Below are 27,606 nucleotides of genomic sequence, written 5' to 3'. Positions count from 1 at the left end.
GAGGGAGCGCAGGGGCGTGGGGCGCTGGGCGCGGGCTCTGAGAGCGGGTGCGAGCGCTGTGAAGGAACGAGCCGGGGTGCCTAGTAGGGCTGGGGAGACCCTGAGAACCCAGCGCCGCCCACACGCCAGGAAAGAGAGGGCATCAGTGGGTGGACGCCCGCGGGACCGCTGGTGGTGCGCGTGTACGTCCGATCCCCGCCGGCCACCGCAAGAGGCCGCCGCCCCGGCAGCGGGCAGCCGGCGAGCAGGCATGCCGCGGCTTCTGGCGCCCTTGCTCTGCCTAACACTGCTGCCCGCGCTCGCCGCAAGAGGTAGGTGCCTGCGAGCCCGCAACTTCGCGCACCCTTCGAAAACTTCGGCTGCGCTCTGCGCGCTCTGTGGGAGGATGGGAGTGAGAGCACCAGCTGCCAGAGTTGGTAGCCGGAGCTGGCGGATGGACTTGGGGACTTGGCGTCCTCGCGTGTGGAAGGGGTCCTTCTCTTCAGCCCCCCCTTCCGGGTGGACTCGCTTTACCCAGAGCTCCTGAAGTCGTTGAAAGCTCAGTGTGGGGCTCTGGGGTTTCGGGGGCCCGGGGCCCGGGAGACTCAACCCTGGCTCGCTGTTGGGCAGCAGCGCCTGGGGCTCGCCGCGGGGGCGGACAGGCTGCCTGCGCCTGCTACTTTTCGATTTGAATCGAATCGGTTTTGGTTTCCTGTTGCTTCTTGAGACCATTATTTTCTTTCTTCTTCGCCTCTGGCCCGTGCTGGGGCGGATGTTGGGGCTCTGTGCTCGCCTTGCTTAGCGCTGGGTGGGGAAGATGTGCCCTGGATTCCCAGTCCCGGGTTTCGGGACCGCTGTCCCCTAGCGGGACACAAACTTTCGAAGAGGGGCAATGTACTGGCGACTTGCTGCCTAGGGTGGGGAGTGGGACTGACTCACTTAGGAAATTTGGGACCCCTGCGCGGGCAAAACTGGAACCTGGGGGCGGGGGACGCTTATTTGCCTGCTGGCATCACCGAACGGGGACTTCTGAGGAGTCTTGTAGTGAACAACTACATCCGTCTCCCAGTAATTGGAGGGGAAAACTGCCTGCCCTTTTCTTAAAAGTGAAGTTTTATGTGTCACTCCAGTTCGGCCCCCACATCGGGGCTTAATTTCTGGCGCTTCTTAAGATGATGGTGGGAGGGGCTTGATTCAGATTCCCCCCCTTCCCGAGAATAGGGTGGAATTCCTTCCAAGTGCGGGCTCTAAGACCCCCTCCTTGGATGCGGCGGGGGCTGCCCCTGGAGATGCCTGCGAACAGGTATTGGGTGTCGGAGGAGGCGGGGCAGGTCTCCGGGTGCGGCCCGCTGCCCCAGGAGGCGGCCCTGGCGCGACAATGGGCCGCTCTGATTCCCGGGCCGGCGCTTTGTTGGAGGGCGGGGTGGCGGGCTCCGCAGCTGTCGCTTTTTCCCACGATCGGGGGAGCTGAGTGTGGCCGCCCCCTCCCTCCTACTGCCCCTTCGTATTTTGTGTTTGAACCGAGGCAAGGGTGGAGGCTGATAGGGGGCTTTGCTGGACTTCTTTATCCACACCCACTTTTGGCTGGGTGTGTAAGAAGTTTGGGAGAATGTCCCAAGTCACTCAGTGCTTTCTATTGCTTTCCACTTCGGCCCACTGTGACTGGGGCTGTACACCTGCCACCTAGCCAGCTTATCCCCTTTCCACTCATTTCTGACTAAAACCGCGTGAGCCGAACGCCGATCCCGAAGGGTTGCCCAAAGTCTCCACCCCCACCTCCGGACTTCCAATAACTCTAGCACACGGCACCGAGGCAGTAGTCCTTCATCCACTATCGGGACCACGAGGAGGCGGCTGCCCAGATCCCAGACTGACCTCTCTCTTCTGACCCTTTCTCAGGCTTGAGATGCTCCCAGCCAAGTGGGACCTGCCTGAATGGAGGGAGGTGCGAAGTGGCCAACGGCACCGAAGCCTGTGTGTGAGTACCGCCCCTGAGGGGACCTGTTGCTTTTGTCAGAGCAGAGCCCCTTCCTTCTGGGGACAGAACACTGGGCCATTGTCTTCTTCGGAAGACAGCCCAGAGTCTGGGTGCAGTCACGTGCTGACTTTTATTGGACAAAGTCTGGCAATTACTTAATCACCAGCAATTATGCCGCGTGTGGAGCTACTCTGTCCCCTGGAGGTTGGCACACTCCTTCGTGGGCCCCTCAGGCTCATGGGAATCCATGGTACCCTAATTCTTATTTAAAATGCTTGAGAAACAGTTATTTTTGATGGGCAGTCTGGATCACTTACTGAGTCTGAGCCCCCGCCCCCTGTCACCTGGGAGCCCTCTTCTAGGCTGGAGAACACTAGGTAGGAAATTACCCTTTTTTTTGTTTTGTTTCTAGTTTTTGCTTTCTTGAGACATAATCTCACTAAGTAACTCTGGCTGTCCTGGAACTCATTTATGTAGAGACCTTTAATTCAGAGATCTGCCTGCCTCTGCCTCCCAACTGCGAGCCACCACAAGCCAGTGAGAAAATGCCTATTTTAAGACAAGACTCCCCACCCCTCCTTGCTTCTTAATGAGGTCGGGAGAAGTTGGAATGGTTCTTGTTGGCACTGCTGCTCGGGTGGTGGGTGTGGGTAAGTGCTGGAGTCTGGTTTCTGTCCTGGCAGCTGCAGCCCTACTACCTCCCCACTCTATGCCAGAGCTCCGCAGCCTCAGGTGCTCAGCTGTGAAATGGACGTGACTGGGGGGTGGGGTGGGAAATCCTCTGGACCATCCAGCCAGGGTAAGTCTCCACTGGGGCTAGGGCCAGTGCCCTTCAACTTGAGCTTCTCCCTGGTGAGACCAGCGAGGTGCTGGAGGCCCAGGCCTCCCCTGGAGGCTGCAGACAGAAACGGCTCCAGCCTGCGAGGCGCGCCCTCATTCCATCTGCTGAAGGGCCCATCCCCTTGACAACGCGTGCTACTGCCTACAGTGCCCAGCCTGTGGGCTGCAGCCCCACCTCCCTGGCCGGCCCGCCCTGTACTGAAGCCAATTAAGCAGGTCTGTGAGCAGTTTATTGGACAAAGCCGATTGTGCCTCTGTCCGACACTAATGAATGCACACTACTTTTTTTTGCTTTTTTGGGGGGCCCCTTTCTCCCCCTGCAGAAGCCTCACGGACGCTTGATGCCCTAAATCTTATTTCCTTCCATTCAGAGGCCGACAGCTGGGATTCAGTAGAAGGGCAGCGGCTATTGTTGGAAGGCGATTAATGCTGTGTGATTAATTATGCGTGGCTTCCCAGAATGCACAACCCCCTTCCCCGCCACTGTGCTCCTTGCTCTGCCTGCCTGCCTGCCTCACTGGCAGGGCAGGGCTGAAAGGCTTCTTATGCTTCTTACTTCAGACAGAGGAAGGTGGGGGTAGTTTCTTCTTAGCCCCGCCAGGCAGTGGGCACAGCCTGGCCTGCTACATGCCAGTCCCTTGTGCAGCACTATCTGGTGGAGTTGTGCATGAGGTCCAGTCTGCTTGCTGCAGTCCAATAGCTTGTGTCTTGTTATCTGTGTGAAGACCTTTCAAGCCGAAGGCAAACGGGAGCTGTACTTTCTCTCCCACCTCCCAAACTTGGGGAAGCTGCTTGCAAGTCCCTTGTAGTACAAGCCAGGCCACCAAAAGGATCTTTGGTGCCAGGCCTTCTGTCTTGCGCTGGATCCTAAGGCCCTTCCTCCTTGGCGGAAAACTGGCCTCAGTTTGGCTCAGAGTTCCACGGAGTTCTGTCCACAGAGGCCCCATTGTGCTCTCTTTGTAAGTCCAATGAGATGAGATAGATAGACTCACTTCTGGTCAACAGAGCGGGAGGCCAAGGCTACAGCTAGGCCTGGCTTGTGATGCGCAGGTCTGGACTCACCGTGCTGTTTAGGGGACTTTGCTGTCAATCCATGGAGGGGCCCAGCTCACAGTCTGGGTTTGGATGCTTGAGGACACCTCCCCTCCCCTATTCCTTGGTGGCTTTGACCTTCCCTCTCCTGTCCACTTCTTCAGATGGCCTCAGGAGGCCTACCCAAGAGTTGGCCACAGCACTCACAGAGGGTCTCCTGGCTTAGGAAGGAAGCCTCCTCTTTTCCTCAAGGGCAAGCTTGGAGCCTATAGGCCTCTGTCACACCGAGCCATGACCTCGAGTGGTTTTAGACGTCTGGTGTCTGCTACTCCGAGGGAGGCCCAAGAAGAACGGACTCGTAGGATGGTGAATTAGTATCTTGTAAATTATCTCTTCTACTCGGTGAAATTTCCCCAGAAACTTCTGAACAGGGAGTTTCAGGACTTAGGATTGGAAAGTGAATCCTTTTGGTACCAAGTGCCTTCTGGAAAAGGTCCAGTACCCCTGAGGTCTAGCTAGCCAAGGATCATATGGGAAAAGGCCTGGGGTTACATTCTGTAGACCGAACACAGTCTGGGGCAGCTGCTGTATGCTGTGGGGTATCAGAGACCCTTTGGGGAAGTTTGGGACTCACTGTGGCTTTCTTGTAGACCCAACGTGTGCTGAGGAGGAAGGCTGAAAAAGAGCTGTCATTTGAAGTGGGGTGGGGAAGAGGTACCTATACACTTAAGTAAACATGAATTCACTGATCAAAAAAGGGGTGTAGGCTCTGAGCTAAGGGAGCATAAGAATAGTGTTAGGGAGACTAAGAGACCACCGTCACAGGGGGCAAAGTCCAATGTGATGAGGGCATCTTCTAAATGCATTTAGAAATCTGATGAACTAGCCAGAGAAGCTTGGGCTGATGGATGATAATCTTGGGGTGCCCTACAATTGGAAATGACTTTAGCCACGCCATCTTTAAATCGGGGCAGATGCAGGGTTTGATGCATTGGTGGTGCCTCAGGACCGAGTCGGAGCTGAGTGGTGGACACCGTAGAATGTCGGGGTCCTTCGTTTGCTGTCCTGGTGAGCTCATGGGGCTGCTTTCAAGGGCCTCGTTTTCCTGCAGTTGGTTAAGGAGTGAATTCGCCATCCCAGAAGTCCTGTGGGGTGGGCCTGTTTGGATTTGGCTCTGAGGATTCTAACCTGGGACGTGGCTACAGTTGGTCAGCTCCTTTGGTTTCCTCTTTTAGACTTTCTCTGTCTGTGCTGTCACAGCAGGCATATGTACGGAGGTCAGAGGACAACTTTTACGAGTCAGCGTGAGATCTGGGGATCGAAATCAGGTAGTCAGGCTTGTATAGTAACTGCCTTTTTGCTCATCGCCATCTTGCTGCTCCTTCAGACACCTTAAAGCAACTCCTGTTTTCTGAGCTCTACTCCGGATAGCCCGGAACTGGCCAGGACCACTCAGGATTAAGAGAGTCATCCAGCACGTGTGTGACGTATAGCAGGTGGGCCTGCCCCACCGTGGCCCTGCCAGGACTCTCAGTGGGTCAGTCAGATCAGTCATGCTTGGCCCTGGAGTGTCTCAGCTGATGCCGTGTTATGGTCACATCCCTGGCCCATCACTTCCCGCCTGTTTGGTGAGGAAACGGGTGAGGCAGGAAGTGATTGGTGGGCTGAAGAGGGACCCAGCATAATGTCATGTGTCTTCCGTCATCTGGCCTTGCTACGGTTCCGTTGAGTCACTTGCCATCTCGGGTTGGTCCCATCCTCCCCAGGAGGAGAGCCGAGGCTGTCTCAGGCCTGCCTGTCTGTGCGGTGCCTTGTTTGGCCTTCAAGGACAGGAGGTTAGAAAAACAGGTGAAAAACAGCCACCCAGCCTCACTTGTCACCTGTGGGGAGCCATCCAGGTACCGGGACACCTGAGTAGAGGCGGGGTGTTCCGTGAAGGAAAGTGTCTCTGTGGGCAGCCTTGCCTCTGGCCAGCAGCCAACAGTTTTTCCACTGAAGGAATAATAATAATGCTAAAAGGAGAGAGACAGAGAGCGAGCTGTGACCTCAGCAGGAAGAGGGTGGGGTGGGGCAGACAGGAGAGTCCTCTTTCAAGGAGCTGAGCAGGGTGTAGATAACCAGGGCCGGCAGCTGCAGTCCCCAGAAACTGGGTGGTAGAGGGGTTTCCGCAAGGTTTCATGGCCAGTGTCAAAGATGGAAACTCCACAGGGGAAGAAGATGGCTCTGGTCCCTATCCCTGCCCCCTGTGGTGGGGTAGTGCACTGGTGTTCAGAAGGCCTATATGTCAGTGGCAGCCTGGGCTGAGGGGTTGGGCCCTATCGTGTGGGGAGGGACATGCTTCGTGTCTCAGCTATAAATAGTGAGAGGATGTGGCTTTGCAGGCGAGTGGAGTCCACACTGCTTTCCTGAAAAACGTGAAGGTAGCAGCCCTTGCAGAGCCGGGGCTGCCGTGATCAGCCCCGGAAACTTGGTGGCAGTGGGCCGGGTTTTCCCTGAAGGCCTGGTCCACCCTGTGTGTTTCATCTCCAGTTTATAGGTGGGAAAAACTGAAGCTAAGGGTGAAGGGGGGGGGGGGGGAGGACCCAAGGCCAGCTTGCATCAGCTTTCACCTTCATGTGCAGGCGTATCCAGAACTTTCCAGGCCTTTCCCAGAGGCTGAGGGGAATCATCACCAGCTTTAACGAGCGGCTGGCTTCAGGGCATCGTTGTGACTACGTCAGGACCTGTCTGTTCCCCCTTGTTTCCCAGGCAGGGCACACCCTGGCACCTGCCAACTGGAAGACACAGACCAGCTGGCTGTGGTAAACTGTACTCAGGTCTCAGTTTACCCCCCGTGCATGGGAGGGCCCCATAACCTCTTTTCTGCTGTTTCTAGGCTGGGCTCAGGGATAACCTACAGGTGTAAGAATGGCTGTTGCAGGTAGCATTACCTAGGACTGAAAAGTAGCCGTGTGGCAGGGCCAGTTCTGCAAGCTGGGGCATATTTTGGCCTCGGGCTGGGGACACCCCTACTGGAGAAGAGAGTGATTGTCAGGGTGGGAGGGCAGAGGATGTCTTTCTTGTGGCCTCACCCTACCCTCTCTTGGTGACCCAGAGCCCTGGGTTCTGAGGACCGATTTGGGAGATGGGGCTTTGGGGTGGTGGATTTACACGCTTTGTAAAATGCGCCATTTGAGCCATGGAAAGTACACAAAACAGCATGCTTAGTAGAGGCGTAGGTTGCACAACCGGCACACCTATCCAGTTCCAGGCTTGTAATCACCCAGAGGCAGCTGCTTGCCAGCCCCCCTCTCCTCCCTGGCACCCACTGAGCTGCCCTCTGACCCTGAGCCTTTGCTGTTCCATTTCCTGTGAGTGAAGTTACCCAGTCTGTGACCACTGAGTGCTGCTTTCTGAACATGGAAGATGTCTGGGTCTCTCTGTGCCACTGTGAGTGCCAGCTCTGCCCTCCTCTTAGGATAGATTCCAGCTTCTGGTACCGTCAGGATGAGCCCTGTTCTGAGTCCTGACGAGTCCTAAATAGACCAGAATGTACGTCTCTGGGCCTGTGTTGCCACCTGGGGATATAGGGGAGTGGGGCCTAGCATGCTCTTATTTGAGTCTGATAATGGCCTACAGTACCCAAGGCCCCACATTTCCCAGTGTGCATGGCAGACTCTCAACCACCCTCATCTTGCCTTCCAACGGCCATCTAGCCTCTTGGCCTCTTACAGCCTGAAGGGAGACCTAGTGAGGTCATTGTGCCCAGAGAAGGACAATGGCGGCAGTGGATTTTTTGCTGAGCGCTTAGTATGCGCTGGACCCTAGGATTTAGGGCAGGCAAGGTAGCCACCCTACTTAGGCACCCAGCTATGAGGAGATGGGAAACCAGGGTAGGTGGGCTGCTGGGGTCAAACTTAGTCTTCAAAGGGTAAAGCTTGGGGAATACCTTGTCTGAGTGTGCTAGGCCTTCCGTAGCTTTGGGTGAGGCCCACCGCAGGGTGGCATCTATGGTAGCCTGGATGGACCTGCAGACAGGGGAGCCTTAGCCAGTGGGGGCAGTGTGTTGGGGCGGCAGGGAGGGAAGCTCTGACCCTGCCTCCCTTTGGCTTCTGCTGTGGTTTCCGCTCCATGGACTGGGACCTTTGAGAGGACCTGCCAGCCACTCACAGGCACTTTCTGTTCCCTAGGAGGGAAACCAAGCTCTGTAAGAGGAAAGAGCTCTGTGCTTACCTTAGACATAGAGACTACCCCCTCAGTTGCCCCTGGTCCTGCAGGACTGTCTCCCTAGCAAGCACAGGTGGGAGTTTGACCATCCAGACCTCTAAGTGTCGCCAGTGCAGGGGAGATGGGTGATTGGATGGACTTGGAATTTGAGGGCTGCTTTCTCAGTGTCCCTGAGGCCTACAGGATTCTAGAAATAGAAGCCTCTTCCTCAAGGACCTCATGTCTGGACCATGCCTTTCTGTTACATCTCTTCCCTCCAGCAGCTCCTGGGCCAGAGTGCTCTGGATAGGTGGCCCTCCCAACTCTCCCCTGTGCTCCTGTAATGTACACTCTAGGGTGAATTAGCTAGAATAACTCTTTTCTTCCTGTCCCCCCCTTTTCAAGCAGTTTCTTTATGTATGGTACTCACCAGGTGAGTTTCATCCACTCCTGAGGCACAGGTAGGGAATGACTGTCACCTGTTGTGGAACGAGGCCAAATGCTGGTTGCAGCCTTGCCCTAGCAGGCAGATAAGAAGGGTTGTCATTGGACTTGTGTTGGCTTATCCTACCACCTGGCTGGGTGTCCCTGGTGCGACTGAAGTGCTTAAAGTGCTTGTCCTTCTGAGCTAAGTAAATGAGCCCCTTGTCATCTGTCGACACTGCTAATTTGCTGAACAAATTCTACCACAGGTAACGCCAGAGGCCAGTCTGTCCCCAAGCCCTAGCACAGGCCTGGGGAAGCAGAGCCCGCCGCAAGTGCTGTCAATCTTGTGCGAGCAGCTTTGCCCCATGCAACTAGCTGAGGACTTGAGAGGTGGCCACATCTACCGCCAAGAGTCCTTAGGCCTGAACAGGGGGACAAAGAACTGTCTTCCCAGGATGATACCCAGGCACTGAGGCCGTAGCTTGGCTCTGGGCCTCCTGCCTTAACACCACATGTGGGTTACCCTGTATGAATCACAGCCCAGCCACAGGGAGGCCAGGGAGCCGCAGGCAGCATGGAGGCCACTGACTTTCCTAGAGAAACATCTGTGTTTAATCAAGTTCAGGAAGAAAGCTGGGTGGCAGCCCGCTCCCTGGAGCAGGTTTTCCCACGGCCCAGAATCACGCGTGTGTGACCCTGTGTGTGTGTGTGTGTGTACGCGAGCGTGTGTGTACACGCGTGTGTGTGTGTACATGCGTGCATGTATGTGTGTGGTGTAGTTTTTTATGTGTGTGCACATGTGCGTGATTGTACGTGGGGATGGGAGGAGACATAGTTGACAGCAGCTTTCTTTCCTTCACTGTGCTCTACCTCCATTTTTTGTGGAGGGTCTCTCTCTCTCTGAATCTGAAGCTCATCAGTTCAGCCAGCCAGACGGTCACTCATCTTCAGGGGTCCTTCTGTCTCCCTCCTCGCCTTGGAAGGCTGGGGCTACAGGAACATGCCATCACACCCACATTTTTACCTGGGTTCTGGGGATTTGAACTTAGGTCCTTGTGCTTGCACAGCACGTGCTTTGCCTACCGATTCAATGTTTTGTGTGTTTGTGTGTGTTCATATATGTATGTGTATGTGTGTTCGGCATGTGTGTGGAGGTCAGAGGTCAACGCTGTGTGTCTTCTATTGCACTTCATCTGATTTTTTATGCTGGAGCTTACTTATTCAGCTAGACTGGATAGCCAACAAGTCCCAAGGAGCCTCCTGCCTCCTCCTCCTCCTCAGTGCTAGTGCGCCACCATTCTTGGCTGATACGGGTGCTGAGAATTGACCTTAAGCTGTCATGCTTGCTCAGCAAACACTTTCCAGTGCCCCAGTGTCTCGCAGGTGGAGCTCTTGGTGTGCAGTGACCCCTATTGTAGACCGTGTATCTATAGGCCAGATCCCAGAGAGACCCCAGGGGAAGCAGCGCACACTCTGGGCTCCCAGGGCCGTTGCTCTGCTTAAGGAGAAATGTGGGTGGTAAACTCTGGAAAGATCACCCAGACCTGAACAGCGGCAGCTTGGGCTTCGGGCTTGGGGACCTGCCTCCTACCATTTCCTCTCGGTTTTGGTTCTTAGTGAGCGGAAACAGCACAGTTACTGGAAATGAGAGGTTTAAGTGAAAGCGGGGCTTCCAGGGTTTGTGCTTTGCCCCGAGCTGGCTGGGGTAAGGGCAGGCGCTGCCTGTGTGCCTGACCCGCTGCTGCGCCCATGGACCTCTGTTTCTTGTCTGCGTCTGGTGGATCATGACTTCTAGGGGTCCCGTGATGTGGGGCTTTCCTCCCTTCCTTCCTCTTCTCAGGGTCAGACGAGAATGACCTCAACTCCATCTCAGAGCCTGACAGTCGAGACCAGGTGGGGCTGTGTCGCAGGGACTATGATATGGCAAGTCAGGCCGTGGCTGTGTTCTGTCTTTATGGCCCAGAGTCTGGCCCAGTCTGTGGTGTTGGCAACTGAGTTAAGCTAGGCGGTCTAGTCAGATGGACTGGGGCCGGCCTGGGCCAGGTGGGTAGCCCTAGGTTGCTAAGACCTGGCTCACAGTTTTCAGAAACCACGGTGCAGGCTGGACACACACACACACACACCCGCCCACGTACTCTGGACTTGGCCTCTAAGCCAGCATGTCCCCTTCTAGCATCCTGTGTTTGGTCAAAGCTCAGAATGAGGATGTTTCCTTCACAGTGGGGCCTGCAGCTATATTCTCACACTTGCTTTTCATCAGACAGGACCATCTCTTTGGGGTGACTGAAGGATCCCATGGGGCTTCTGATGCTAAAGGTGCTGGCTGGCCTCACTACTGTGTATTGGATGTTGTTTGTCTTTGGGGTCTCTGGGGTCTCACTTTGAGATCCCCGTGTGTTATCATGAGGCTACAGAAAGTGCCAGGTTGACCTTGGACTGCTCTGACTTAATGGAGCATGTTCTTTTTGTTTTGTTCAACCCCAACTAAGGCTTTGAGAGTTCACAGGATGTCAGTGAACTGATGTTTGAGAATAGGCCAGGCAGGCTGGTGTGATGGCTCAGCCATTAAAGGCTAGGCTCACAACCAAAATATAAGAGAAATGGCCAGGCATGGGGTATCAGTGTCCACAGGAATTGAGAGTCCAGAACCTGCAAGCCCAAAGCTTGCCCTAGCCCAGCTGAACTGGGACATTTTGGATCCCATACAGATTCCTCCCAGAGTGCCCGCTCTTCCCTGGACCCCTTCTAGAGCAGAGTACACGCAACTGGCTCTCCCTGTCTTCTAGAGTTTACTGTGTCCTGAGGCGGAATGAGAGTTTCTCATGGATGGCCAGTACACTGTGAGACTTTTTGTAATCAGGATTGGGATTAGGCCTAGCCGTCCACTGGGGTGTGGGGACCTCCCTGGCAGGGGAGCTCTTTCTTGTTGGAAAACATTTGGCTGGGGTGGGAGCTGCTGAGTTTTGAAGGGTAGGAGTGACCTCTGGGGACCCCACCAAAGCTGCAGTCTGCACTTCAGCCAGTCATCTGAAGGATTCACTGAAGCAGGTTTCCTGGGAGCTCCGGGAAGAATGCAGCCGAGGCCTGTCTCTCTTTGTCTGCCCAGCAACCAGTGGCTCTGCCTCAGTGGGTAGCTGGACATGGGTTTCACTGCCACGTCTTCAGTGCCCATGGTTGGGAAGGATGGCCACAGGGATGGCATGAGACGACCCTTCTACTGGAAGGGTCTTGAGGGGTTTGAGGAAGCTAGGAGTTTTGAGGTTTCCCTTGCAGTGGCAAGTACCTCTCAGTTCCTGGGTATCTCCCTAGGAGCCCTGCCCCCTTCCTACCAGTTTTGTTGCAGCCAGACTCCACCTCCTTTCTTTCTGGGAGATCAGGTGATCAAGCCACAATCTAGACTGAGAGATGAGGCAGCTTGGGACACTGGGCACCTCTGCCTCTTTCCCAAGAAGCCTCTGCTACTCTGCTCTGCCTGTGACTGTTCTCTGAGCCAAGGCTGGTCTGCCATGGGTGACAGGAATTAAGTACTATAGAACTGTGCATGTGTGTGCAGAGCCTGCTAGGCCGTTGTCTTCCCATCTGTAAAATGGACCTAGCTACCTCTAGGACTGGAGTAAGGGTCTATCTAGTGAGGTGAAGCTTCTATATTCCAAGGACCAGATTAATCAAGAGGGAGTGTGTCCTCTCTTTTGGACCTGGAGAGGAAAACAGGGTAGCCCCTGAGCAGCCCCCCCCACACCATCTTTATATTTACTTAGAGAAGCAGAGATGGGCAGGGGCCATACTGCTTTTAGCTTTGGCATAGAGTTCAGTGCGGGGTGTCTGGCTTCTCCTTACTCTGGACGAAGCTCTTCTCTCTTTGCTTAACCTGAGCAGGTGCAGGGTTGAGCTCCGTCCTGTACAGACCAGAGAGGCCTGTAGTTGTTGCCTGTGACTCTCCATAGCCTTTCTTGATACTGCTGCACGCACAGTGCTTGTCCCTGTGAGTCCCCGGGACCACTCAGAATGGGTGGCAGGCATTGTGGAGTGCTAAAGGAAGATAAATTCCTGGCCTTTGCCTGAAACTTGAGGCTCTCTGTGTTTTGGGAAGGTCAAGCAGGAAACTGTCCTCAGTGGAAGCAGGAGCTTAAGCAGGTGTTTTTCACACCCTAGCAGTGACCTCTGCTTCCTGGTGACCCCAGTTTGCCGGGTGATGCTTTTACCAATGGGAGAAGGGGCAGGTTGGGTGGAGTCTCCCACCCTTGCTCCCATGGGTCTCCACTTCCCACAGATCAACTCCAGGAAATTATTTGATTGCCCCTCCCCCAGGAGGCTTTTGGTCCCCTCAAAGGGGCCTTCACAGGCAGCAGCCAGGGGCATTGTTTTCCCTGTAGTGGGAAAGGTGGCTTCCCTGGAGGGCAGGTTCCAACCTCAACTGTCTCCCACACAAAGGGCTTCCCTGAGCCAGGCCAGGAAGCGGGTGCTTTTCCTGAGCTTCCTTTTCCAGCATATTTTAAACCACCCAAGGATGCAACTGGGGGGAAAGATTTGAAGACAAAAGGGCTGAGCATGCTGGGAGTGGCTCTGAGTTGGAAAGCCGGGGCCCTGGCCTCAGTCCTGACTGGCACCTGTAGCCACCTGCAGACATGCCACACCTGCCCCAGCCCTGACCCACTTTCCCCCTCTGTCCAGGCAGCTTGAGCAGCAGCTGATGTTTGGGACAGGAGAGTCTACCTACCCAAGGCCCTTACTGTCCTCTCACCTTCCCACTGCAGTGGCCACCAGTGGGGGACAGGGCCTCGGGGGCAGGGAGGAGACCACAGTTCAGTTATTCCCGCCTGCCACCCCTGCCGGGACAGGTGCAGCCACAGGTGCTGGCTATAAGTAGCAGTATTGCTGTTCCCATTGGGGCAAGGCTATCAGTGCCCTGGGCTACGTGGGTGCCCACATGCTTGTACACCTCATCCAGTCAGGGTGGGGAAGGAAACTTGGTTGTGGGGATGAAGGTAAGAGACCATGAGGATGAAGGGGGCTGTTCCCACCCCTGTGTTCTAAATGATTTTCAGATAAGTGTTTGGATCCAGGCAGGTTTAGTAGGAAGCTGGAGTCTTGTGTGTTCTTTACACTGAGGGCTGTGGGGAAGCGAAGGGACAGGACTGTGGTTTGTAGGGATCTCCTGTCTTTTGGACGTTGAATGGACTGCTTCTGAACAAGGGAGGGTACCAGAGAGTCAGTTTCAGCTGAAGAGTCTGAAGTCAGACTCGGGGAGGGATCTGCATTTCTACATGGAACCATCCCTGAGGAACAAGAGCATGGCTACTACTTGTTGAGTGAGAGCTTGCAGAACAAGGGTCTTGGCTATATTTGGGTAGCTCTAGACACAGGCAAAAAAGACATAGTGAAGACAGGGGCTCCCTCCACCACCATCACCCGGTGCCAGACGCTCTCAGCAGTGTGAGCGACTGAGATATTCAGTAATTCCCTGGGTGGGGGGGACAGCCTCTGTGTGGGGAGGTATACATTCTGGACCCAGGGCTTCAGATGCCTCCCTGCAGGCTTCTGGCCCCAGAGAAGAGTAAGCAAGGATCTTGGTGCTCAGATAGGGAACTATGGTGCCTTCCAGTCTTCAGATGGGTATTCTTACCTGGGCAATGAATGTGCCCCACAAGGGACAGGACCGCACCTTTGTGAATCAAACCAGCGCGAGAGTCCCTCAGCATCTTGGGTCTGCTGGTGCCTGCTGCAAGGTCCCCACCTTCAACAACCACCCTGCCCCACGCATACACCCCCCAACCCACACACAAAGATCTCTTCTGTGAAACTGAGTCTACACTTGAGTGTAGCAGCTAAAGCAGAGCTAGGAGGGTCCCACAAGCCCCACCCCCTACTGGAAGTGCTTTCTCTCACCCAGAGGTTTCTCTGGCCACTAGGTTCTTGGAAGCCAATGAAGGGTCCCCCAGCACTGAGACCCCCAATCAGTCATCTGAGCTCTATTAGACCCTCTACTCCTTTCCCCAGCCTTGCTTGACCATAAACCCATCAAGAGCAAGAGCTAAGAAACTCTTACCACAGTCCCTCTGCCCCCTCCTCATTTTGGGGTGGAGGAGCCATCATCTGTCCCCTGGGGGCGGCAGATGGCCAAGTAGTTTGGAAAGGAAAACAGCACAATTTAGAATTAGTCCCGGGTGAGAGGCCACAGCAACATCTGCCTCCGGATGCTTTGGGGAGTCACATTTCTATGGAGCAGCGGCGCGGTCAGGGAGGTAGGAGGCAGCGCAGTGGAAATACTGAAGCGGCTAACAAAGCTGTAGGCAGCAGTTGGGGGATGACAGGCACAGGGGCCACTTGTACTCTTCTGCCTCCTCTGCGGAAGCCCGCTCCCTTCCTGGGCCCCAGCCTGCCTGCCACTCACCTGCAGCCAGCCGCAGTGGCACAGGTCACACCTCAAGCCCTGGAGTGTGCTGCCTAGAAGAGGCAAGGTGGAGAAGTAGGTGTCCCGAGGAGACCTCAAGAAGGAAGTAAGGAGAGGGCGCACCTGCCATGGCCAGGTTCCCGCTGCAGGAAGCCCTGCATGCTAGAGCATTGCAGAGTGCAGGCAGCTCTTCTCTTGCTGACAGATCAGGCTCCTGCCCTGAGGAAGTCCTACCTTTCAGTCCTGGGAGGGTCCTTCTGCTACAGGGGAAGCAAAGGGGACATCCTGGGTCACTCAGGGAGCCTCTGGTCTGGTGCTCAGGGACTCCCCAGTGAGCGAGGCCACTGTAGGGTACAGCCTCCCATGCAGGGCTCAGGTGCCTCTTTGTTGCTCACATCCACCTGTCAGCACTGAGGACCAAATAGCCAGTGATTCTGGGGACTGTGGCATGGCTGTGACCCAGCTGTGCCCACAAGGCCCCTTTTACCATCTTAGGGGCATCTGGATGCTGTGAGGAGAGAATGTGACTAGGTGGTAGAGAGGTGAGACAGGAAGGGCACAGCCAGAGGAGAAGGGCCTTTGGCTTGCCCCTTTTCCTTCCCCAGCTGACCCTGAGCTAGACCCTGCCATCTGGCACCAGGCATCTGAGGGATGGTCCCATCCAGGTACTTGCTGGTCTTCCAGCTGTAGTACGTTGGTGGTGGATGGTGGCGTCACTCTGGTAGGCCCAGCCAGGCAACATGCCTACACTATGGTGTCCCCAAGCCCAGGGTGGCTTATTGGGTGGACAATGGGCCTTCTCAGCCACCGCATTCCCCCACGGAGGAGCTTCCCTGGCCACCAACTTCCCAGCTCCTGCCCCACCCGCTGGGGTTGGCATCTGGCCGCGCCCAGCAGGAGCAGCTGTCCCCTCCACAGACGCACCTGCTCCCTGCTGCCCTTTGTCCATGCTGCCGGCGCCTGATTTATTGGCCATATTTTCCCCCTTGCTGGTCCAGCAGAACACAGCCGCGCTGACAAGTGTACATCCCGTTTAGGCGGGTTTCCCCCAGTCCAGCTATTGTGGTTCATTTTCAGGTTGCTGTAGGGAATATAGCCCATGGCTGGGGGGGGGGGGGGGGGATTGTGAGCAGGTCTGGAGCCTTTAGCTATGTTCAGTGTCTTTACCTTAAGAAATCTAGCCGGGGGTTGCTTAAGGGCTGTAGACGCAGAATGGCATTGGGCTTACCCCATTTTCTCACCCAGGGAAATCTTCCCGCCTCTTGAAGCCTTGGTCTCACTGGCCAAGAGCTCCCCCCACTTCCCTAGTCTGCAGGGATGGGTGGACGGCTGCTCCATGGCTTTGAAGATGAAGCTCCCTCTGTCCCTCAACACCCCCTCCCCCGCAGCTTCACCAGTGGCTGAGAAAGAAAAAAAAAAACCTTTTCTCCAAGTGGGCTGAGGCCAACTCTGCCCGACAAAGGGGCATTGATCCAGAGAGGAGGGCTGCTTCTAGGGGCCAGCCTCAGCCTGCAGATCCCAGGCTCCCAGCGGCCTCTCCAGCTGACTGGTAACTGGATCCATGAGTAGTGAAGGCAATGCCTGCCTCCTTGCCTTCCCAAGTGTGCTTCTGTCAGAGACTAGGTGCCGCAGAGAAGCAGGTGTGGATCTCAGTGGCTGGTCACACTGGTGGGAGGTACCCTCCAGGGCTACCCCATGCAGGAGGAGCCAGATGGCCCCCCCAGGCACTTACACCAAACACACACTTCCCAATTTGTGCGGGAACTCTTGCAAAGGCTTGAGTTAACTCCCCGGGGGAGGAGGGTGATTTGTTTTCTTTAAGCCAGTTGGTTTGAGACTTTTGGCTTCTGGCAACAGATGGTCGCCGGAGTGGCCATTTTGTGTCCTCTGTACCCAAGCCATGGACACAGATGAAAGGCTTCAGAGCAGACAGATGCCTCCCAGTATTCTGCGGAGATACCTGACCCCAGGCCCCACGCTGCCTCCAGCAGCTCTTAGTGGGAAGGTCTCTCCTGGGGCCAACTCTCACACAGAGGTTTGGTTATAAATAGCCGTTCAGAAGCAAGTGGAGACTAACAGGCTGGCATTGGAGGTGGGGACTGTGGCAGGTTACTGCCTCAGCTTTGGGTGCTTGGGGATCAAGGGGCAGTCTCTATGCCGGTGGGCAACCTCTGGAAAGCAGAGGCTATTGGCAGGGGCTGTGTCCACCCAGAAACTGGCTGTGACCCTGACATGGGGCTGATTTGTCAGCCAGCACGTTCTGCCTCACAGCCTTTACCTCTGGGAAGAGCTTGGCCTGGCTGCTCCCAGAGCCTTCTCTGGGAGTGTGGGACCTGAAGGCGGGGCAGGAGTGGGGTCGGGGAATTTATGGCCCAGGCTCTGGGAGCAAGGCAGGCAGGTGGCTAAGGAGGCTCCTATGGCTGGGGCGGTGTTGGACCTTGAGCTTGTCCCTTCAGGGAACCAGTGAGTCTAGGCATGAAGACAGGAAGCCCCCACCTGTATGGAGATGGGGCAGGCTCTCAGCCCACCAAAGTGCCCACAGAGAGCTGAGGAGAGCCATCCTTTGCTGCATTGTGTCCTCAGAGACTGGTGGTGGTGGTGGTGGTGCTGCTGCTGCTGCTGCTGCTGGATGCGTGGCACAGAGAACTTGTGTCTGGAAATTTGATTTGTCCCCCTGAGGGAGTGTCATTGCTGCCAGGGGTATGCTATGAGGAACCTGTGTCTGGGAGCTGAGCTGTAGAGAGTGGGCACCAGCCTGCATCCTGGCATAGCCCCCCTGGCTATGGGGCAGGAACTGAATAGGAAGAAAGCACATACACTCTCCAGTCTGCTCCGCTTCCCGCGTTTACTGCGCTATTGATGTTTGAAAGTCGAAGGAACCGTGAACTCTTTTATTAACCCAGATGATGCATATTCATGACAGAAGCTGGGAGAGAAAAACCAGATCAGCCTCCCAAATGAGGGTTTCACGGAGTGCCCCCACCCCCACCCCCGGGGGCTCTGCTGGGCCTGCAGGGGCCCCTTCTCCATGGCTCACTCTATAGAACTCACAAGTATAAACCCATGGGTTTGAAATCTGCCTGGTTTGAAATTCAAGCTGGTCTTGTCTCTCCAGCCTGGCCCCAATTAACAGTTGCTATTATTTCTTTTTATTGAGGTGAAGTTCACTTACTATGTGAAAGTAGCCACTTTTAAGCGAGTGCCTCCAAGGTACTGGTGCGTGCTCCAGAAGTTTCATCGCCTCGGAAACCTCTGCCCACTGAGCAGTCACTGCTCCTCGCTTCTAGAGCCTGATTCCAGTTGCACCTGCTACCCAGGGTGGGAAGAGCGGTGGCCAACGGAAAAGAAGGCTGGGGTGCTAACTGCCCTGTGTGTCTGTCAACAGCTGCAGCGGAGCCTTCGTGGGCCAACGATGCCAGGACCCCAATCCGTGCCTGAGCACACCCTGCAAGAATGCCGGGACATGCCATGTTGTGGACCATGGTGGCACTGTGGATTACGCCTGCAGCTGTCCCCTGGGTTTCTCTGGGCCCCTCTGCCTGACACCTCTGGACAATGCCTGCCTAGCCAACCCCTGCCGCAATGGGGGCACCTGTGACCTGCTCACTCTCACAGAATACAAGTGCCGCTGCCCCCCAGGATGGTCAGGTAAGGGCTGTGAACTTCATGGCTGGGACCCTTAGAGTAGCCCAGGCTACCCTACTATATATATTGACTTGAGATACTCTAGTATGCCAAACTTTCTCCGAGATAAGCAGGGATCTACTGTCCTGAAAACTCTTGGGGTTCCTCAGGAACTCTGGTCCTTTCCAGCCCCGAACTGTCTGATTTTTGGCTCCCAGAGCCCGAAACCCTCACTGTTTCTGTGAGCAAATGGGGAGTCCTCATGCAGTTCTGGTCTCACCCTCTCCCTGCCAGGATGCTTTCAGCTGCCGTTGGTTAGATATGTGGGGTCCAGGAGACAGCTAGTACAAATTTTAGGCTACCCATTCCTACTCCTGTCTCTGTCCTTGGGTGGTCACTTGGTCTCTTGTAATCCCCAGGCCTCTGTGTATAGAAAGATGTCTACATTTTGCATCAAGTACTAAGAAACACCCCTAGTTGGTACCTCCATGATGTCCAGATTTGCCATGGACTCATAAGGGAGGCCCTGGCTACAGCTGACCCTCTTGCTTCCCCCACTTCAGGAAAGTCATGTCAGCAAGCCGACCCGTGTGCCTCCAACCCTTGTGCCAATGGTGGCCAGTGCCTACCCTTTGAGTCTTCATACATCTGTGGCTGCCCTCCTGGCTTCCATGGCCCCACCTGCAGGCAAGATGTTAACGAGTGCAGCCAGAACCCTGGGCTGTGTCGCCACGGAGGCACCTGCCACAACGAGTTCGGCTCCTATCGCTGTGCCTGCCGTGCCACCCATACGGGTCCCCACTGTGAACTGCCCTATGTGCCCTGCAGCCCCTCACCCTGCCAGAATGGGGGCACCTGCCGCCCTACGGGAGACACCACCCATGAGTGTGCCTGCCTGCCAGGTAGGTCCCATCTCAATATACTGGCCTCTAGCCTGGATGTCCACACCCATGCGTGTTCTGCTGTCAAGCCAGAGGGGTACAGTAAAGGGATCATACCCTTTTGTGGGGAGAGCACAGAGGAAGTTTAGAGAAGGCCAGCCGCAGAGAGCCTGGCGACCAGGGCCTGGTTCTCAGAAGCAGGTGCCCATGAAGGAAGCCTCAGGTGTGGTGTAAGAGCATGTTAAGATAGGAGTATCAAAGCCAGGTGACACTCTCAGTGGCACCACACACTTCAGGCCGCACTGGTCCATTTCTGTCTGGGCCATCTGCTGAGATCCATCAGCTGGGTGCATGAGCCCAAGCCTTCTTTCTGCTAAGGGTGCCTTCCGCTGGTGTTTCCTTAATCCTGGAACTCCCCTGATCCTGGCTGCCTAACACCCTGTCTATACCCTGAGCCTCTTAGGGCTGGGGCCAACCTGCCTGTAAAGCCAGCTCGTGAGCTGCCTGGTATCTGCATGTGAGTCTGTATGTCGGAGGAGCAACCTGTCATGGGCAGTCCCTGGGGTTTCCCCTGTCTCAGGGGATGGAAGTTGGTTTGTAGGGCCTTGAGGACCTGAGGGGCGGAGAATTGCTCATTACTTCCTGGGCAGTATTCTCCCCTCTGGGCCTGCTGTTGCTGCAGGGGTGGGGCCTTTCTGCTAAGGATGGTAACTCAAAGGTTTGAGACCCCCTCTCATACCAGGAGGTTGAGAATGGGCTCAGGAAGTAGGAATAGGTTTGGTTGCTGGAGGTAACCTCAGGCCACCCCACCCCCTTTGCAACCCTGGGGCCACGCTACCCCCTGAAAAAGGGAAGTTCCCTTCTGCTCCGAGCTTACAGAAGCCAGCCTCAAGAGTCTGCGTGCAGACACTGGCTTGTGCATTTCCTGAAAGTCATTGGGCAAGCTTGGAGGTAACAGACAGCTGCCTACACATTCTGTGGCCAGCTAAGCTTTCTGGAGGGCTGGGACAGAATCTTCATACTCAGTGGGCCCCAGAGCTCTGTGGGTTCAGATCCTCCTTGGTGGCCACATCAGACTTCAGGTGTTAGAACCTGTGTTGAGAGGCCATACTGTGTTGATAGGTCTGTCATGGGGGCTGGAAGGAAACGACTTTGTCCAAGGAGCTTGTGCCTGGCGCTGGTACCGATCCACCCTATGCAGGGTGGGGTGGGTCAACTCAGGGTGTTGGGAGGTAGGCAGGAGGGAAGGAAGGGCTGGGTGGGGTCTGCTTACCCTGACTGGTGGGTCTTAGACATTGATGTGTTAGTGGCTGGGTCACCCCTAAAAGCAGGACACCCTGAAAAACGTGGAGACTTTTAGAGTAAGAAGAGGTGAGAATTGTTTGCCCAAGTTGTTGAAAGGACTCAGTCAGGGCTCAGTTATACCCACCCTTTGGGCTCTCAGGTAGCCCTGTACCAGGTCCCCTGAGGGGCACATGACCTAAGGGGATCTAGGGCACTAAGGTCAGGACTGAACATATCCCTGGGAGCTCTGGCTAGGGATTAAAGTGACTCTGGCTCCTGGGTACCTTGCTGGGTCCCACCTGGCTCCCTTGTGCTCTCACAGGCCCTGTTTCCCTAGAGGATGCTGTATAGAGGAGGCTCCTTCCAGGCTGCATGTTGGACTCAAGCTCTCTTGTCCTCTCCCAGAGTGATACCATTCTGCACTGCTCAGGCTGCCTCCAGACTCAGTTCTAGCCTGGAAACGGAACTTGCCTTAGAATAAAGCCCTGCACAGGCAGGGAGACGGGGTATTTGGTCTCGCTGACCCCTAGGTGGGCGCTAGGCTCCCTGTTGGCTCTTCCCCCTCCCAGACAAGCGCTTGTTCTTCACTTTGGCTTTTCCCAGCCTCCAGCTTTTTGCTGTGGTGCAAGTTGGGGGGGGTGGAGGGGGAATCTTTGAGGAGGAGCCAAACAGGTGGGTTCTCCAAGGGCAAGAGGGGTTCAAAGGCATCCCCAGAGAGGGTGTTAATTAGTAACCGGCTGCAGGTTTGGCTGTTGCCAGACTCGCCTTTCTGGGTTGATCATTGAACCGGCGGGAGTTGAGGAGATTAATAGCTAACTGGCTGCTGAGAAGGCCCTCATGAAGGCCACGCTGCAGGCCACACCTCAGGGCCCAGCCCCAGGCTAGATGAGCTGCTTTTGCCTGTGGAGGAGAGACATGTGCCCTCGCTGTGCTCTAGGGAAAATAGCTCACAGGTCCTGATTCGGCAGGTCTGCCTGGGTCCCACCCCCAGGCCTAGCGTCAACTCCAGCAGTTTTAAGTATTCGTGCCTATACCACTGATTTACTGTAGAGAACCCCAATGTGCAGTTTCCAGAAACACTGTGATAGTAGTTTTATAGCAGAACCTTCTAGAACATTGTTTCTGGATCCCTGTCTGTTTAGCCAGCTCTTTACACAGCGACTGTCTAGAAGGGAGCTGTCACTTGTCACTTGGGCACGGGAGCAGGGAGGCCATGGAGGGATAGATAGATGCCTTGCCCTGAGCAGTACATTGGACCCAACTAGAAACTGAAGACACTGGAGCCCAGCGGGGCTTCTCAGCCAGCCCCTAAGGTCAGGTTGACCTGCTGGCTTCTGTTCCACAGGCTTTGCTGGCCAGAACTGTGAAGCAAACGTGGATGACTGTCCGGGAAACAACTGCAAGAATGGGGGTGCGTGTGTGGATGGCGTGAATACCTATAATTGCCGCTGCCCACCGGAGTGGACAGGTGTGTACGTGGGACTTCCGTGGGATAGACTTCTACTCACCAAATTGCACGCAGTGGAGTGGTAGGGAGGTCTGAGCTCTGTTCCACGCTCGGGAAGCCCAGGCTGGAGACCCAGGGTGACCCAGGACACTGGTGGCGTGGGACAGCTTCTGGGCCTCCCTCCACTTAGAGTCAGCACACATCCAAAATCAGGTCCCCAGCACTGAGCCAGACAGAGGTCTAGCATTCTGAACAAGCTATTCAGGGATGAATACAAAGCTGTCCTCAGGGAGCTCACTGGTTAATGATAAAGTAGGAATGATGCCCTTTGGGCTGGAGAATGGAGTGAGATCTGCTGGCTGCATAAGTCAGCTAGGAAGACTTCCTGGAGAGAGTGGCTTACAGCCCCACAGCTAAGGGCAGGGAGCTCAACATGTAGCATCTAATGAGGTTGATGGTCCTGTGGTCCTCCCAGGTCAGTCTGCACAGAGGATGCTCAGCGTGTAGCATCCCCTGAGACTGATGGTCCTGTGGTCCTCCCAGGTCAGTCTGCACAGAGGATGCTTAGCGTGTAGCATCCCCTGAGGCTGATCGTCCTGTGGTCCTCCCAGGTCAGTACTGCACAGAGGATGTGGATGAGTGTCAGCTGATGCCCAATGCCTGCCAGAATGGTGGAACCTGCCACAATACACATGGCGGCTACAACTGCGTGTGTGTCAATGGCTGGACCGGGGAAGACTGCAGTGAGAACATTGATGACTGTGCCAGTGCTGCCTGTTTCCAGGGAGCCACCTGCCATGACCGCGTGGCCTCCTTCTACTGCGAGTGTCCACATGGGCGCACGGGTGAGTGAGCATGGAGTCTTCGAGGAGAAGGCAAGCTTGGTTGGCTTGTCAACCTTGGCTGCACGCACCTGGGGCACTGCGAGTGAAGTGGCAGGGACCAGCTTCACTCCGACATAGCTACGGGGCTGGGCACATGGCTCAGGTGGTAGAGTGCTTGCCTGGCACGCACAAGGCCCTGGATTCAATTCTCAGTGCCACATAAGCTGTGTGGGTGGTGGCGGCATCAATCTAACACTCAGGGAACAGTGGATAGAAAGTTTAAGGTCTTCTTTAGCTGTATAGCAAACTTGAGTCCAGCCTGGAATACAAGAGAGACCCTTGTCTCAGAAAAGCACAACCAACAACCAAAAGACAAGACAAAACAAAACAAAGCAAAAAAAAGCAGATAAAGCTGTGGCTCTCATGACCGGGTGGACCTTGACAAGATCCTTGCAGTGATCCAAGCAATATGGGATGTTATGGGATGCTTGAGTGAGTCACAGAGCTTCATTTCAGGGTGTTGGGTGAGGATGAGCCAGCTGCAACAGCCAGTCAGTAGGGAAAAGCAATAAGCACTTATCACGGCTGCTCTGTCTAGGTCTGCTTTGCCACCTCAACGATGCATGCATCAGCAACCCCTGCAACGAGGGATCCAACTGTGACACCAACCCTGTCAACGGCAAGGCCATCTGTACTTGCCCCTCTGGGTACACGGGGCCAGCCTGCAGCCAGGACGTGGATGAATGTGCTCTGGGTAGGTGCAGGTGCCGTGGCACAGGCAGCAGGAACTGCCTGGCCTGTCACATGGGGGTGCATGTGACCTGTCCTGGAGAGCCACCGGTTTGATGATGTGGGCTGGGGCATTGCAGATGACCTGGAGGCCGGAAGGCCAGATCAACCCTCATCTGTGTCTCCCCCACCAGGTGCCAACCCCTGTGAGCATGCAGGCAAGTGCCTCAACACACTGGGCTCCTTTGAGTGCCAGTGTCTACAGGGCTACACGGGGCCCCGCTGTGAGATTGATGTCAATGAGTGCATCTCCAACCCGTGTCAGAATGATGCCACCTGCCTGGACCAGATTGGGGAGTTCCAGTGTATATGTATGCCAGGTATGATTCTGCTGCCTCCCGCCCTGGGGGCTGCCAAGAGCAGGGAGCCGGAGACTGAGTCAAGGCTGGATAGCTTCGAGTAAGGCTTCTGTCACGGTTGGCAGCACATGGGGAACTGAGACCAGGTGAACAGGACAAAGCAGAGCAGATACAGACCCGAACCCCAGTGGGCTGGCATTCTAGGACTGTATGAGGGAGGGTCACTTCTGTCTCATGTCTTCAGTTGGGGGAGGGCTCTAGTAGGGCCTACTGAAGCCATCCTCAGTGTCACCATCTCCTGTCCACAGGTTATGAGGGTGTGTACTGTGAGATCAACACGGACGAGTGTGCCAGCAGCCCCTGCCTGCACAATGGCCACTGCATGGACAAGATCAACGAGTTCCTGTGTCAGTGCCCCAAAGGTGAGGCCACCTGCCTACCACAGGACCTGTGTCCTCTTGATCTCCTTCCAGACTACTTTGAGGGAGGACTTTGCCTTGTGAGTTGATCAGGATGTTTTCAGGTCTTCCTCAAAGGAGAAGGCAGCGGGCAATTGAGCCCATGCTGAGATGTAGGGAGCCTGGCACCTGAAAACCTTTACTGAAGGAGGGAAGGTGCTGCAGTGCCTCTGAGATAGGAGAGCCCACCTGCCTGGCTCTCCCCATGTCTGCTTCTTGATGATCATGGGGAGTGAGGACATAGCATGGGAATCTGGCCTAATAGGGATGGGAAGGACTTGGAGGAACTTAGATGGAGGGTGTCTTGCCTACCCCGGGACTGGACAAGGCCTTGGGCCTTCTGAGATGTAAATCAGCCATCCTAGACATGGTTGAGCCAGGGGAGCCCCATTCACAGCCTAGCGCAGCTGTAACCATAGCAACCAGAGGCGGTTTGGGGAAAAAGGACCCTGCCAGGGAGGCAGCCACTGAGCAGTGCTGAACAGGGACCTCTGATCAGAGGGGCAGGGTGTAAGGGGCTGGGTACAAGAGGCAGGTAGAAGCCTTTAGGTCATCTGTACCTAGAGCCAAGGCTACCTCTGGGAAGCCCATGTAGGCAGGCATTCAGCTAATGCTAAGCTTTGTGGGTAGCAACCAAGGGGCTAAGATACGGTCAGATGTAACCATCACCTCTTCCCTGGCCACAGGCTTCAGCGGGCACCTGTGCCAGTATGATGTGGATGAGTGTGCCAGCACACCTTGCAAGAATGGTGCCAAGTGCCTGGACGGGCCCAACACCTACACCTGCGTGTGCACGGAAGGTATAAGAGGCAGTGCGGGATCTGTGGGGCTAGATGGTGGGAAGTGGACAGGAGCCCGGGGAGGCCTTAGTCTGGGGCCATCTGATCTGAGGATCAGGAACTTTGCTCAGTTTTGACTCCAGGCAGGAGTAATAAGGATATCCCAGGGTATATGACACCTCTACATCCATCAGTGACCTGGCAGTGACCCTGGATCCATCAGTGACCTGGCAGTGACCCTGGGATGGCCCAGTGGTTTCCCAATGTGTGTCCAGCTAAGTGTTGAGGGAGTAACTGGCCCTGAAGCTCACCTATGCTGTCCCCCTTCTTGTGATCTAGGTTACACGGGGACCCACTGTGAGGTGGACATTGATGAATGTGATCCTGACCCCTGTCACTATGGTTCCTGCAAGGATGGGGTGGCCACCTTTACCTGCCTCTGCCAGCCAGGCTACACGGGCCATCACTGTGAGACCAACATTAATGAGTGCCACAGCCAGCCATGCCGCCACGGGGGCACCTGCCAAGACCGTGACAACTCCTACCTCTGCTTATGCCTCAAGGGAACCACAGGTGACTGGCCAGAGCCAGCAGTGGGTGGAAAAGGGCAAGGCTAAGCTTGGAAGCTAGCTGACCATGTGTCACGTGACCCTAGGACCCAACTGCGAGATCAACTTGGATGACTGTGCCAGCAACCCCTGCGACTCAGGCACCTGTCTGGATAAGATTGACGGCTACGAGTGCGCCTGCGAGCCAGGCTACACAGGTGAATGGCTGAAGTCAGAGGTCAAGGCTAACCGTAGAGTTAGATGAGACAGGTCTGGGAGCATCTCTGGAGTTAGCAGGAGTCCAAGGGCTGGATGGCACAAGCTGGGCTCCCATGACCCTGGGGGAACAGCAGAAGAGAATGGGTCTCAAGACTATAGTAAAGCTGGTCTGAAGAATGGCTGGCTCAGTTGATGAGGGGTTGGTCTAGCAGGCATGAAGCCCTGCGTTCAGTTCTACAAACACATAAACCAGACGCAGTGGCGTATGTTTGTAACCCTAGCACTCTGACATCGAAAGCGAGAAGATGAGAAGTTCAGGTCATTCTCAGCTACCTAATGGGTCTGTAGCTAGGCTGAAATACACGAGACCCCGAAGCTACTGGCGCTACAGTCATGTGGCTCGTTGCTACATAAGGCAGCTTACCATAGCTCAGAATTTCACAGATGAGCATAGGGAAACTGAGGCCCAGAAAGGGAGGGGTGGGCTCCGGGGGGCAGGCCTGGTATCTGAGTCCCTCCCCACCCACAGGGAGCATGTGCAACGTCAACATTGATGAGTGTGCAGGCAGCCCCTGCCACAATGGGGGTACCTGTGAGGATGGCATCGCTGGCTTCACCTGCCGCTGCCCCGAAGGCTACCACGATCCCACGTGTCTGTCCGAGGTCAACGAGTGCAACAGCAACCCCTGCATCCACGGGGTTTGCCGGGATGGCCTCAATGGGTACGGCAGGCTGGCATGGGAGGTATCAGCTCGAAGCCTGGGGCAGACACAGGCTGGGTGGATGTGTGTCCAATGGTCTTCCCAGCATCTTCCCAGCATCCCTGCTCTGGGTCCTCGTTGGCCAGCATCAGCTGAAGATACAGCCATAAGTACCCTAAACCCACTGTGGCTGCTAAAGCAGTCTTCTGACACTTATGATAAGGACAGCAGCCCTTTGTCCGGTGCAGGGTGGAGGGGACATGGATAGGTGAATGGACTATTAAAGTCTTTATTGAAACCATCAAAGTTTTACACAGAAGGTCAGTACTTTGTCACATTCACATTGTCCCAGTCTGGAACCCTTACCTGGTTTTGGGCAAAGTGGTTATCTCCAGCTCACCTTAAGAGTTTCCCAGTAGATGATGGGCTCTGGGCCCGGGCTGCAGCTCAGTCTTCTGCCGTAGGTACAAGTGTGACTGTGCCCCTGGGTGGAGTGGAACAAACTGTGACATCAACAACAACGAGTGTGAGTCGAACCCTTGTGTCAACGGTGGCACCTGCAAAGACATGACCAGTGGCTACGTGTGTACCTGCCGAGAAGGCTTCAGTGGTGAGTGCGGTGGGTGGCACTCCTGAGTGGGGTCCCCTAGGTGACCTGGGGCTGGCAATACAGCCCATAGCATCCTCTTCTTGGTTCTCCTGATACACAAGAGGCTGGGCCTCTGACTCTCTAGAGTAAATGCACAGGGAAGAGGTGCAGGCCCACCCACTCTTGCTCCTCTTCTTGCAGGCCCTAACTGCCAGACCAACATCAACGAGTGTGCCTCCAACCCCTGCCTGAATCAGGGGACCTGCATTGATGATGTCGCCGGGTACAAGTGCAACTGCCCTCTACCCTATACAGGTACAAGCAGCCAAGGGG

The 27,606-nt window shown here is 55.4% G+C and overlaps 1 protein-coding gene across 1 annotated transcript in view; it reads left to right on the top strand.

The window, feature by feature from the left end:
* The first annotated feature begins 6 nt into the window (after positions 1 to 6).
* Notch1 (notch receptor 1) overlaps positions 7 to 27,606 on the top strand; it is a 46,346-nt gene continuing 18,746 nt past the window's right edge. The window contains exons 1-15 of the mRNA XM_038337318.1: positions 7 to 311; positions 1,879 to 1,957; positions 18,217 to 18,479; positions 19,019 to 19,357; positions 21,966 to 22,088; positions 22,679 to 22,912; positions 23,490 to 23,645; positions 23,815 to 24,000; positions 24,288 to 24,401; positions 25,124 to 25,237; positions 25,556 to 25,789; positions 25,872 to 25,982; positions 26,513 to 26,705; positions 27,149 to 27,294; positions 27,475 to 27,588. Coding sequence (XP_038193246.1) covers positions 251 to 311; positions 1,879 to 1,957; positions 18,217 to 18,479; positions 19,019 to 19,357; positions 21,966 to 22,088; positions 22,679 to 22,912; positions 23,490 to 23,645; positions 23,815 to 24,000; positions 24,288 to 24,401; positions 25,124 to 25,237; positions 25,556 to 25,789; positions 25,872 to 25,982; positions 26,513 to 26,705; positions 27,149 to 27,294; positions 27,475 to 27,588 — 2,467 coding nt within the window. The 5' untranslated portion in view covers positions 7 to 250. The remainder of the gene's footprint in view (positions 312 to 1,878; positions 1,958 to 18,216; positions 18,480 to 19,018; positions 19,358 to 21,965; positions 22,089 to 22,678; positions 22,913 to 23,489; positions 23,646 to 23,814; positions 24,001 to 24,287; positions 24,402 to 25,123; positions 25,238 to 25,555; positions 25,790 to 25,871; positions 25,983 to 26,512; positions 26,706 to 27,148; positions 27,295 to 27,474; positions 27,589 to 27,606) is intronic.

Source organism: Arvicola amphibius, chromosome 7, assembly GCF_903992535.2.
Source record: "Arvicola amphibius chromosome 7, mArvAmp1.2, whole genome shotgun sequence".
Classification (NCBI taxonomy): Eukaryota; Metazoa; Chordata; class Mammalia; order Rodentia; family Cricetidae; genus Arvicola; species Arvicola amphibius.
This window is presented reverse-complemented; position numbering and strand designations above follow the sequence as displayed.